General features: G+C 42.0%; 1 protein-coding gene across 22 annotated transcripts in view; it reads left to right on the top strand.

The window, feature by feature from the left end:
* The window catches only part of dst (dystonin), a 127,991-nt gene that overhangs the window by 102,203 nt on the left and 13,298 nt on the right, over positions 1-12,490 (top strand). For all 22 annotated transcript variants that reach the window (XM_078799364.1, XM_058058422.2, XM_058058432.2 and 19 more), the window contains 23 exons: positions 1,105-1,311; positions 1,398-1,517; positions 1,593-1,700; positions 1,775-1,993; positions 2,081-2,284; positions 2,715-2,946; positions 3,039-3,265; positions 3,337-3,459; positions 3,544-3,645; positions 4,230-4,331; positions 4,950-5,123; positions 5,203-5,358; positions 5,499-5,696; positions 6,301-6,429; positions 6,731-6,901; positions 7,799-7,954; positions 8,073-8,279; positions 9,430-9,549; positions 10,142-10,311; positions 10,437-10,596; positions 10,885-11,208; positions 11,504-11,647; positions 11,718-11,906. In XM_078799364.1, the coding sequence (XP_078655490.1) occupies positions 1,105-1,311; positions 1,398-1,517; positions 1,593-1,700; positions 1,775-1,993; positions 2,081-2,284; positions 2,715-2,946; positions 3,039-3,265; positions 3,337-3,459; positions 3,544-3,645; positions 4,230-4,331; positions 4,950-5,123; positions 5,203-5,358; positions 5,499-5,696; positions 6,301-6,429; positions 6,731-6,901; positions 7,799-7,954; positions 8,073-8,279; positions 9,430-9,549; positions 10,142-10,311; positions 10,437-10,596; positions 10,885-11,208; positions 11,504-11,647; positions 11,718-11,906 (3,942 nt within the window). The remainder of the gene's footprint in view (positions 1-1,104; positions 1,312-1,397; positions 1,518-1,592; positions 1,701-1,774; positions 1,994-2,080; positions 2,285-2,714; positions 2,947-3,038; positions 3,266-3,336; positions 3,460-3,543; positions 3,646-4,229; positions 4,332-4,949; positions 5,124-5,202; positions 5,359-5,498; positions 5,697-6,300; positions 6,430-6,730; positions 6,902-7,798; positions 7,955-8,072; positions 8,280-9,429; positions 9,550-10,141; positions 10,312-10,436; positions 10,597-10,884; positions 11,209-11,503; positions 11,648-11,717; positions 11,907-12,490) is intronic.

Below are 12,490 nucleotides of genomic sequence, written 5' to 3'. Positions count from 1 at the left end.
CATACAAGCACAGAGAGGCATTAAGCAATGTATATTAGAGATCAAGATGAAACTGCTCTTTCCACTTTTCTGACCTATAAATGTAGTTAGAATGTTGTATTCTCGTGTTAAACCATGCCAAAGTTTCAGATCATTAGGTTGGCGCATTTGGAAGTGAGCCCTAAAAAAGTTTGGGATGGCTCAAAACGCTCAGTTTGAAAGGGCGTGGTAAAACCATTCCTTTGTGATGTCACAGAGGGGCAGACTTCCTTATATATATGAACTCTCTGCCCTCCCCCAAGTGCTGCTCTGCTGTTTACTTGCTAGCAATGCTAGCCATGCTACCCATGCTGTAGAAAACCTAACCCTAAAATGCTAACACAGCTAACAATTGAGCGATGTCTTGAAGTAACCTCTTTTCTTGAGAAAATTTGGACTGTACCGTCTCCACTTCCGGATCGGATTTGGGATCATATGACTCCTATAAAGTTGTCTTTACATACACTCAGTAGTTTGACCAATCACAGCAGAGTGGGCATGCCTGGAGGCGGGCTGTGGGTGGAATAAATTAAAATAGACCGTTTTCACGGGAACCACGAAATCCAAAGAAATACAGCTGGAATATGTGCAGATTCCTGAAGAGCTACAATGCTTTCTGTGGTGGTTATCATGTGTAGCTGCTCTATAGGAGTCCACAATTCAATACAGAGGGCCAAAAAATGAGCATAATTTTGAAGTAAAAAAACAACAATCTGGTAGCAGTGCTTTTTTGTGTGGTGCATCATAATGTGATTGTTATTTTATTCTTGTTTGGGGGAAGTACATATATATTTTTATTTTACATAACTGCATATTTCTATTGGTTATTGTTTTTATTATATTATATTTATTTTTCTTGTTTGTTAATGGTTGTTTTGATCTTGCTGGACCCAAAAAAAACCAGGGATACAAATTTTTTTACAACTTTTTTGTGTTTCCATTGTGTAATAGCCTCTAAATATCATAGCAATCCACTGAATACTACAGCGATTACATAATGAAAGTGTTTAGGGATGTTTGATTCATAACAAAAGACATATTTTCATTTTCATTCATCCTGATGTAACCTGTGCTTCTCTTGTCCAGGACTTGCTGAAGGAGACCAAAGACCAAAAAGCTGCAATAGACGCGTTGAATGAGTTGAGCAGTTCCCTCCTGGATCTGATCCCCTGGCACACCAGAGAAGGTCTTGACAAGCTGGTGACAGAGGACAATGAGCGTTACAGAGCCGTCTGTGACAGCATCACTCAGCAGGTTGACCAAATCAACGCTGACATCCTCAAGTCGCAGCAGGTGAGGCGGAGAACTGGTTAAATTGAATGAGTGAAAAGTGTTTTCCCTTCTTTTGGCTCCTAAAATGTGCTTTTTTCTGTTTCCAGTTTGAGCAAGCAGCAGATTGTGAACTGGCATGGCTTGTCGATGCTGAGAAAAAGCTGTTGTCCATGGAGGAGATCAAACTGGGGCAAGATCAAACTGCAGCCCAGCTCCAAGCACAGAAGGTCAGCCTGTAGCATCGTGCGTCATTGTGTGTGGTTTGGTGTGTTCAGCCTAACTCATGCTAGCGTGTTTTCCAGATCTTCTCCATGGACATCATGAGGCACAAGGATGCTGTGGATGAGATAGTAAAAACAGGAAAGGCCATCATGAGCAGCAAAAAGCCGGATGAACGACAACTGTTAATGGTGAAAAATATATCATTTAGAATTTATTTGTCTACTGTCTCCTACCCTCCTAAGAATATATTGTTTTGTGTCAGGCCAAGACCCAGACTCTTGGAGAGAAGTACGGTGCAGTGAGTCAACTGAACTCCGAGCGCTGTCTGCAGCTAGAGCGAGCCCAGTCTCTTGCAAGCCAGTTCTGGGAAACTTATGAAGAGCTGTCGCCGTGGCTTCAGGAGACCCTGAGCACCTTCAACCAGCTTCCTCCGCCCGCCATCGAGTACGAAACACTGAAGCAGCAGCAAGAGGAACTCAGGGTAGGAAGACACAGAAGCTGCAGTCAGCAACTTCATTTAGAAGCTTTGTTAGTTGTTTAACAAAAGTAACGTTGATGCCCTCTGCAGCAAATGCGAGAGCTGATTGCCGAGCACAAACCGCACATCGACAAGATGAATAAGACCGGACCTCAGTTACTGGAATTGAGCCCAGCGGAAGGGATACCCATCAGAGAGAAGTACACAACAGCTGAGCATCTCTACACCCGGCTGAAGGCAGATGTCAAAGAGAGAGCTGCTAACTTGGACGAGGCCATCTCTAAATCCACTCAGGTGAGGAGTTTTCAATGCGCTAATTATGCAAACTGTTCAATCAAAATACCCCAAAGATTTAGAATTACAGTACACTCTACACAACCTCTAAACAGCCTTGTTCAGAGCAACTGGTTTGGGTTTTGGTTTTGGTTTTGTCCTGTCTTGTGCAAATGACCCAGTGTCTTCATATCCTTCCTGTGTGCCTCGGAGATGATATCATAATGTGACATCTGCGCATCTAATGATTGTGGTTCTGTGTAATCACTTGTGAGTAAAGACAACGGTGGATCTTTGCTCAGAAGCGGAGGGCAGTCTTGTGTAAATTACAAATACGTTTTAATGGTTCGCTTGGAGACACATTTTGACACCAAAAGACTCGGCTGTGTAATTTCACACTTTGTTGATTACTTGAATGACTGAAACAAACTCTTTCAATGTTCCACCCCAGTTCCATGATAAAATCCACCCCATGCTGGAATCTCTGGAGCGGATTGCAGAGCGACTGCACCAGCCTCCCTCCATCTCAGTGGAGGTGGACAAAATCAAAGAGCAGATAACGGAGAATAAATGTGTCAGCATGGACCTGGAGAAACTGCAGCCTTCCTACGAGACGCTGAAGCAACGAGGTGAAGAGATGATTGCACGGTCCGAAGGTGCAGACAGGGACTTATCTGCCAAAGGTATCATACTATAGTCATAGTATGGATGTGTAAAACCTCCCCTATGTTTTTATGTCTTGCCTCTAAATTGATTCTCTTCTCTTCCCCACAAGTTGTACAAGACAAACTGGACCAGATGGTCTTCCTGTGGACGGACATCCAATCCTTGCTAGAGGAGCGAGAGGCCAAGCTTTTGGATGTGATGGATCTCGCTGAAAGGTTCTGGTGTGATCACTGTGCTTTGATTGTCACCATCAAGGACAGCCAGGACCTGCTGAGGGAGCTCGAGGAGCCTGGAGTAGATCCCTCGGTTGTCAAACAGCAGCAGGAATTTGTGGAGGTAGAGTTGCAACATAAATGAGAACCAGAGAGCTTTTGCACGTTTATAACATGTCCGTTTTATCTACATAGGGATTCAAGGAGGAGATCGATGGGCTTCAAGATGAGCTGGATTCAGTTCAGACACAGGGAGCAGAGCTCATGACCGCCTGTGGAGAACCTGACAAACCTGTCATTAAGAAGAGTATTGATGAGGTGACAAATTAGCCTTCAAAATCCCCTTTTTCATGATAAACTTGCTGAATTGTGCATGTGACTCGTGTGAAATGATACCTTCAGGTGAACTCGGCATGGGAAAATCTCAATAAGACGTGGAAAGAACGAGTTGAGAGGCTGGAGGAGGCCATGCAGGCTGCCGTGCAGTTCCAGGACGGCTTGCAGGTATGTTGATTGTTATTTCATTACATATAAAACCATCACGTATTTTCTTTAAAGACACATTCATAAATTTATTGAATTGACTTCTGGATTGCATGAAAGTAAAAATTTATTTTAAAAAATAATCCAAAATATGCCCTCATGACTATAACCTTACAGGTTTGGCCTTTCTTCAAAAGAGGAGACCAAAGTTTGTCCTTGTTTTTGTGCAGAATGATTGGACGAATCCATGTTAGCATACCCAAAGAAACAGACTGTTTTCAAGGCTTTTGGTTGAAAGCCCAGGTTGTAATTTATAACAGTCAGCTGCAGTGATGCAGCAGTTTTATGAGGGTCCAATTAAGTGCAAAACCACCCATGCTGCGACCCGCATGAATTAAGCATCCCTCCACACTGCTGCTTTGATTTGACAAAGTGTAAAAACATTTATAATCCTCTAAAATGACAGCATGGGGTTTATTTGATCATTTTTATTGTGTTTTAATTTATTTTACCCGTTTCCATATGCATGTGTTTAAATACAATATTCAATTTGTGCAAAACCTTTTGTCTCCCAGTAACAAAGAGCACTTTTGCTTTGAACACAGGGCATGTTTGACTGGGTGGATATCCTGGACAGCAAACTGGACTCCATGTCACCTGTGGGCACAGACCTGGAAACTGTCAAACAGCAGATTGCTGAGCTCAAGGTACATTACAGTAATAGTGTAGTAACAGAACATGAGCAGATAAATGATGGATCAGATGAATTTGATTTTGTATACAATCCAACAAGTACAGTGTTCATAGAATACAGTAAAGTCTCGTTATATCGATATTCTCGGGAGTCGGAAAAAATATCGATATAACCGGACTATCCATATATCCGATCCTGCGCCGAACTGCATTAAAAGTGGGCAATAATGCACTCGACATTGTTCTATAGTATAGAACAATGTCGAGCAGCTTAAATCACACACCGATTCCCGCACTTCCTGGTTCACAGGTCATGCTCAACCCGCCCCACATAGCTGGCCAAACACATGCCTGTATAGAATCTATACACACGAGATGGTTCTTCTGTTGCCGGGAGATGAAAAGGGCATCCTAGTAACCGGATTATCATAATAACTGGGTATCGTACTAACGGAACTAATTATATCATAAAAGACTAGAAATTTGCCGGGAAATGAAAATAGTATCGTAATAAGTAGTAATTCGTTATTACCGATATCGATATAACGAGACTTTACTGTATATGCATTCATGACAGAATGACAATATACTGAAAGTTTATAAACAATATGTCTTTGTATTCTGTGTGTTAGGAGTTCAAGGTCGAAGCGTACCAGCTTCAGATTGAGATGGAGCGTCTGAACCACCAGGCTGGCCTCCTACTGAAGAAGGTGACAGAGGAGGCAGATCGCTGCACCATCCAGGAGCCCATGTCCGAGCTTAAGATGCTCTGGGATAACCTGGATGAGAAGATTATCAGCCGACAGGTACAACCAAAACATGAAAAAATAAAAAGATTGTGGTGCTTGTCTTTCTGTCTGCATCATCCTCATATGTTTACTTTAGCACAAACTGGAGGGAGGCCTTCTTGCACTGGGCCAGTTCCAGCATGCACTGGATGAGCTGCTGGCTTGGATGAGCCACACCGAGGAGCTGCTTAATGAGCAGAAAAAGGCTGGTGGAGACCCCAAAGCCATTGAGATCGAACTGGCCAAGCATCATGTGAGATTTCTCCTTCTTTACTAGTGGCGCAATGATCCGAACCGTGTACCTCTACACCCCTATTCTGTGGTGGTATAATACACGCTCTGTTATACAATCTGAACATCGATGCTGATTCCCCACTATCGTTATCTCCTCAGGTCCTCCAAATTGATGTACTGGCTCACAAATCGACAGTTGAGACGGTGAACAAAGCAGGGAATGAACTGGTACAATCCAGTGCAGGAGAGGAAGCCTCTTGTCTCAGTAGCAAACTGGAGAACCTCAACCAGCGCTGGAAAGCCATCCTGGAGAAGACGGAACACAGGAAGCACCAGTTAGAAAGTGCTCTTCTGCAGGTATTAAAAAAAAAGACATGACAGACATAATTCATCTTTAGGTCAATCCTGGAAAGTTGTACGCAGATGCGATAATGGAAATTGTGTTCATTCATTCATTCACTTTCTACCGCTTTTTCCTCACGAGGGTCGCGGGGGGTGCTGCACATATACTACATAATCATATATGATTCTCAGTAATTGCTATGATCTTCCGGCAATGTCATGGCATCATTGTCCATACTCCTTTTTCAATTCATGAGCTCACCTTTGACCTTTGTGCAGGAATGTCCAAAATATCCTAATCAATGTATGCTGAATGAGAAACACACTTTGATGTTCAATTGTGTTTGATTTTTTTATATTTTTGAAAAGTTATGCCTGAGTAAAATAGACAAGTTAAACATTGTTTTGGTTGCAGAATATCATTGAATGTTTAACTGACTCAGCATGCATACACATGCACACCCCTTAATCAATCACACGGGCAACTATATACGTCATGGCCACTTTTGTCGTGAAATGAATGAATCTAAGAAATAGGAACCTCTCCCCTCGGAGCCTCCAAACAACGAGTGTGTGTGTGAGACACCTTTTGTCTGACTCAGCTGGTATTGTGTTGCAGGCTCAGGGTTTCCATGGAGAAGTGGAAGATATGCTGCAATGGCTGAAAGACACAGAACGTCAGCTGTTGGCATCAAAGGCTGTGGGAGGCTTACCAGACACGGCCCGCGAGCAGCTTAACGCCCATCTGGTACGTGTTTAACAATGCGAGAGGGTGCACACATGCAGATGGCTAGCCTATGAGGAGATGGGATGGGCCTTTTCTGTGGGTTTTTTTTTTTATTCCTTAAGCGTGGAAATTAAATGACAGTGTTTGCTTTCCCATGCACAAAATGACAGACACGACTGTTTTGCATCAAGTCATTCTCCACTGCAAGGAAGCAGCACTGCTATTACTTATCCAAGTAGAAACATTCTGTTGAAATGTTTGCGGGAATATAGTGATTCTTTGAACACGGGATTTCTAACAGTTGCATCATGTCACCTCGCAGGGGTTGTGTTCTACTTTTGAAGTAAAGGAGGAGCTGTACCAGGAGCTGCTGGCCAAAGGTCAACAGCTGCTTGCCCTGACCCCTGAGGACCCCGACAGCAACACACAACAGGACCTCACCAACCTGAAGGACAAGTGGGAATCGGCACGGGCCAAAGTTTCTGAAAGGAGGGTACGCATCCCTCACTGTGACCCTGTTTGCACAGTATATACAAAACAATGACAGAACATTTTCACATCCCTTGTAATGATCTAATAAATAATAATAATCTAATAATAAAATAAATTAATCGTCATAACATATGTAATAAATAAAACACATAAATATAAACAAAAATTGATGTTACAAAAAAAGAATACATTATCATATTATATTGTTGTAATATTGTAATAATATTATACAGTTATTTATGTGATAACTATTCATTTTCTACATTTTTTTCATTAGTTAGTGAAATTAGCATAATACATAAGAAACAAGTATAATATTAGAGCAGTAACTGTTTAAGTAACAGTAATAAAAACAATTATGGTTGTTTTATTATTTTTATAATAATAATTGATAATGACAGTCATAATAATAAGAAATGACCAATAAATAGACTAAACTGATCTTTTTACATGTTCTCTCTTTTTTTCCTTATAATAATAAAGCTATTGCTTTTAAAAGCCAAAACATTTCTGTCTCTACAAATATGGCCTGGCCTCTCACTGAAACTTTCTGCTTCCTTTACTTTGGTCCTGTTCCCAGAATCACATTGCCTTCTTCGGCCCGACAGTGTGCCAATAATATAATAAAGAACTGACAACTTTTAGCACTCCTACTGACGTGTGAGGGAGATGCAGAATTAACATCAAGGTGGTAATGGCGTTAGTGATGAGCATTTGGCCCGACCGGATGTTTTCCCCTCATCCAATTAAAGATCCATCACTCTGAATCTGATTCACTGTTGGCTTCTACAGAAATATTCACTTCCTGTTTAGATGAGGCTTGTGTTTGAGGGTCTTTGTGTCACAGCAATAATGATGTATATGTTGAAGGGATGATGACTTTGTTTTATGTTCACAGCTGAAACTGGAGGAGGCCTTGACTCTGGCGACAGATTTCCACAACTCCCTTCAGGAGTTTGTCAACTGGCTGACCCAAGCGGAGCAGACGCTTAACATGGTGACGCCTGCCTCGCTCATCCTGGAGACCATCCTGTTTCAGATCGATGAGCATAAGGTAATGTGACCTGGATGCAGTAGCAACAGACTATTTCTGAATGCTAATGTATATACTGTTTGGTGATTTCACTAATTCCGAGTCTAATTTAGCCTTGTCTTGTGTCTCTTGCCTTCAGATGTTTGTGACTGAGGTCAACTCCCACAGGGATCACATCATCGAACTGGACAAGACCGGCACTCATTTGAAGTACTTCAGCCAAAAGCAGGATGTGGTTCTGATTAAGAACCTGCTGCTCAGTGTGCAAGGCCGCTGGGAGAAGCTGGTGCAACGCTCCGTGGAGCGAGGTCGTGTGCTGGATGATGCCAGGAAGAGAGCCAAACAGGTACTCGCAGGCATCCGCACCACATTGTGGTCACTGTTGCTATGAGTTCTGGGATTGGGAAGCTTTTTTAGATTAACTCAATATCGTTAAGGCTGGGTTATACTTTCCTCTCGAATGGAAATTTGCTCGAGAGACCCTGTGTGATTTTATACACAAACTGTAGGGGCAGTGTATCAAAAACATGCGTCTAAAATGATACCAAACCAGAGCGGCAGAAATGTACCATTGTTTACTCGACTTTCAACATAGTGACACTTGCCCATCAGAAGAGGAATTGAAAAAACGATTAGGTTTTGTGTTCTGTCTTTATGCTTAAACTCCTGTGCATCATATAACTGCTGGTATTTCAATACTTCAGATCTGCCTTTTTTTCTCGTATCTCCGTCCTTGTCATTCGAAAAATTTGGAGGTGCATGGTATGGGAAATTTCCACATGAAAAGTTCCATTCCAGGGGGGGCGTGGGTGCCATGCTGGACCTCTGGGATACGGAAAGCATAAAACAGGCTTTAATCAGGCAGGAGCATATTTAATGGCTGTGCAACAACTCAACCATTGTCAGTATGAAACATTATTTCTTGTTAATACTAATACTGAAACAAATAATGATAGGAGAGGGTGGAACAAGATCAGGAACAAATTGTATACGGCCAAAATTGTATGATTCGGTTTTAGGATGCTCACTGATGTAGCATTTCGGTGTAAATAAAAAGACGGGAGCGCCAATCAGACAAATGTATTTACTTACACAGTATGTCAAAATAAGCGTGTCAAAATAGCTTACACCAACATCGACAACAACAAACGAAGTATACTACTTTTCAAAAGTAAACTGTACTCCTTTAAAAAGAAACTTCATATCATTTATATTCAAGTTGAATGTTATTTATAAAGTAGTTGACAACAACCCTGTTAGAAATTAAATTAAGTAGATAAAAAGTAAATTAATTCAAAAAAATAATCGAAAAGCTCGGGCATTTCATCCAAAAAGAACTAGCATCCTCGTTCAAACCATGCAAACTTTTATGACCTTTTCTCTTAATAGCATCGTTAGGAACCGGAGTCGAAACCCTAGTCCTATCAGAAAGTGTGATAACTCATAGATGTTCCTACGATGCTCTTCATTGTGTCCATGTTTTTGTACTTCATTAGTTCCACGAAAACTGGAATAAACTGATGGAGTGGCTGGACGAATCTGAGAAGACGCTGGACTCTGAAGTGGAAATTGCCAACGAACCAGACAAAATCAAGAAACAGCTTTCGCAACACAAGGTGAACAATAACAGCAAGGATCTAAAAGCCTCCTTATGTGCACTTGAAGCTCTTGAACGTGTGCGTAAAATGCAAGCAATCTGTAGTATATTGGGACATGTCAATCATGACACAGCTGTTTAACTGACCGCAGCCGTGTGTGGTTTTACTCCGAACACAGAACGCCCCCCAGTAAAAGCTATTGAGATGAATTAGCGAACACACAGTACATACATTAGTCACGCTTTTGATTGCATCGCAGGCTACCTAATCCTCTCTCTGCGGTCGTGTGCAGCTAGATTGTGTTAATCCTGTCATAATACTGGGATAGAGCAAATGTATTTGGGGTGGCTGTGCTTTGGGATACTTTTAATCTCTTCGGAGCTGTGGCTCTTGAGTTTTGACCCATTTTTTTGTTTCCCATGCAGAATGTTGTGTTCCTAATCAGAATACACACATAGATTAAGATACGTTTTCCATATTATGAGGAAAATCCTCTGTAACCCCAAGCATATATTGTATTGTTAGCAGATATATATACTATAGTATAATATACAAAATACAAAAGTACCTCCTTTGTGTGTACTACAGCAATATGGATTTTCTCCTGCAGGAGTTCCAGAAGGCTTTGGGCAGTAAGCACTCAGTGTATGACACAACCACACGGACCGGGCGAGCACTCAAGGACAAGACCTCACTTCAGGATGATAATCAGAAACTGGACGACATGCTGAGTGAGCTGAGGGATAAATGGGACACTGTTTGTGGCAAGTCCATAGAGAGGTAAGGACGTGTTCTCACTTTAAATTGATTCATAGTTGTCCTTCTTACATTGAATGTTTCGGTTTTGGTTGCGATTGTTTGTACAACCGAGTGCAATGTTTCTAACAAAGTGCATGTCCCTGCAGGCAAAATAAGCTGGAGGAGGCTCTGCTGTTCTCTGGCCAGTTCACAGATGCTCTGCAGGCTCTCATTGACTGGCTGTACAGAGTGGAGCCTCAGCTGGCTGAGGACCAGCCAGTTCACGGAGACATCGACCTCATTCTGAACCTGATAGACAACCACAAGGTCTAAAATCCTGTCTCTGTGTCTCGTTCATTTGCACTTCCAAAAGCAAATGCGCATTGTCATGCATCACAATGGAAAGCTAGATGGGTTTGCGTTCCAATGGCATTATGTCAACTGCAAAAGCAGCACAGCAAAGAATCTACCCAAACACAAGTTTAATGTATGCCTTCATATTGCAGAAAAGACAACCGTGTCTAATGCTTGGTTGGTTGAGGGTGAACATTATATAGGGAAAAATCCGATTCCCATGTGTGACTGTGTCCTGCTTTCACCCATGATCCTCTGCAGGTCTTCCAGAAGGAACTGGGAAAGAGGACCGTGAGCGTCCAGGCCCTGAAACGCTCGGCTAGGGAACTGATGGACAGCAGTCACGATGACTCCTCTTGGGTCAAAGTCCAAATGCAGGAGCTGAGCACTCGCTGGGAGACGGTGTGTAACCTCTCAGTGTCCAAGCAGGCACGTCTAGAGCAGGCTCTGTGCCAGGCAGAGGAGTTTCACTCAACGGTTCACATCCTCCTGGAGTGGCTGGCTGAAGCCGAGCAGAGTTTGCGTTTCCATGGCAGCCTGCCAGATGATGAAGAGGCATTGCGGACGCTGATTGACCAGCACAAGGCAAGCCATTCAGATTTGTTTTCACTTCAAGGAGACATTTTATGAAGAGCTGCAATAATTAATGGCAATTAATCAATTATCGGCTTAACTGACAATGATTCATCTTTGATTAATCTTTTTTTAAATGTAAAAAATTTAAATTTGCTTTCATTTCAGCCTTGGAAATGTAAATCATCCATTATGTCATAGACAAAACAAGATATTCACAGGAAAAAAGTGATCAACATTTTTGTCTCTGTACTGATTTGAGCTGTCCAGGTTGCAATACCTAAAGTGGTTTCTGTCCTTTTTGAAGGAGTTCATGAAGAAACTGGAGGAAAAGCGAGTGGCTCTGAATAAAGCCACCAGTATGGGGGAGGCTATTCTGGGCATCTGTCATCCTGACTCTATCACAACCATCAAACACTGGAACACAATCATTAAAGCCCGGTTTGAAGAGGTAAACGATGATCAGTACCCGTGTCCCACTCAAGGAGTTCTTAGTCATTAGTTACATGTTTTTACTTCAGGTGCAAGCCTGGGCCAGGCAGCACCAGCAGCGACTGGCCGCAGCTCTCAATGAGCTGTTAGCCACTCAGGATCTGCTGGAGAATCTGCTGACTTGGCTGCAGTGGGCCGAGTCCAACCTGAGTGACAAAGACAAAGAAACGCTTCCACAAGAGATCCTGGAGATCAAGAGCCTTATAGCTGAACACCAGGTGAGGGAATTCAACTTTGTTGTTTTGTTTATTTTAAAAATAACGTTAGGTTTATTAGTTAGAACTGGGGTGTCCAAATTCTTGTTCATTCAAACATTTCAGCTTTTTTTGTTGACATTGTATTTTTTTTTTACATTTTGTTAACTTTTTTTTACTTTTTTCAAGGTGCCTTGGGCCAATAATAAATGGGTCACAGGCCACTAATGGCCCCCGGACTCACTTTGGACACCCCAGAGTTAGAAGGTGTTTAAAGTAATATATTACAAAGGGGAAGGGGTCTTGCAATAGTGGATTAAAAAGCTAAAAATTATGCACACATTTATTATTACTTAGACCAAGCCCATTTCATGGAAAACGGTTCGATTTTTTTTTTTTTTGCGTAATCCTGGTAACAAGCCAACCAAACAAGCAGCAAAGTACAAACCCACATATGAGGCATATTTTTCCCTTGAAAAAAAGTTACAAAAAGACAAATTGTTATATATTTAAGGTTTATGCATGCACACCAAAAGGTGGTGCCAAAACATCCCCAAGTAAGTACAGCTTTTCTTCTTGTCACTCACACACACACACCGGTAACCTGG

Source organism: Doryrhamphus excisus, linkage group LG20 (assembly GCF_037039965.1).
Source record: "Doryrhamphus excisus strain RoL-2023G ecotype Guam linkage group LG20, RoL_Dexc_Guam_v1.1, whole genome shotgun sequence".
Lineage (NCBI taxonomy): Eukaryota > Metazoa > Chordata > Actinopteri > Syngnathiformes > Syngnathidae > Doryrhamphus > Doryrhamphus excisus.
This window is presented reverse-complemented; position numbering and strand designations above follow the sequence as displayed.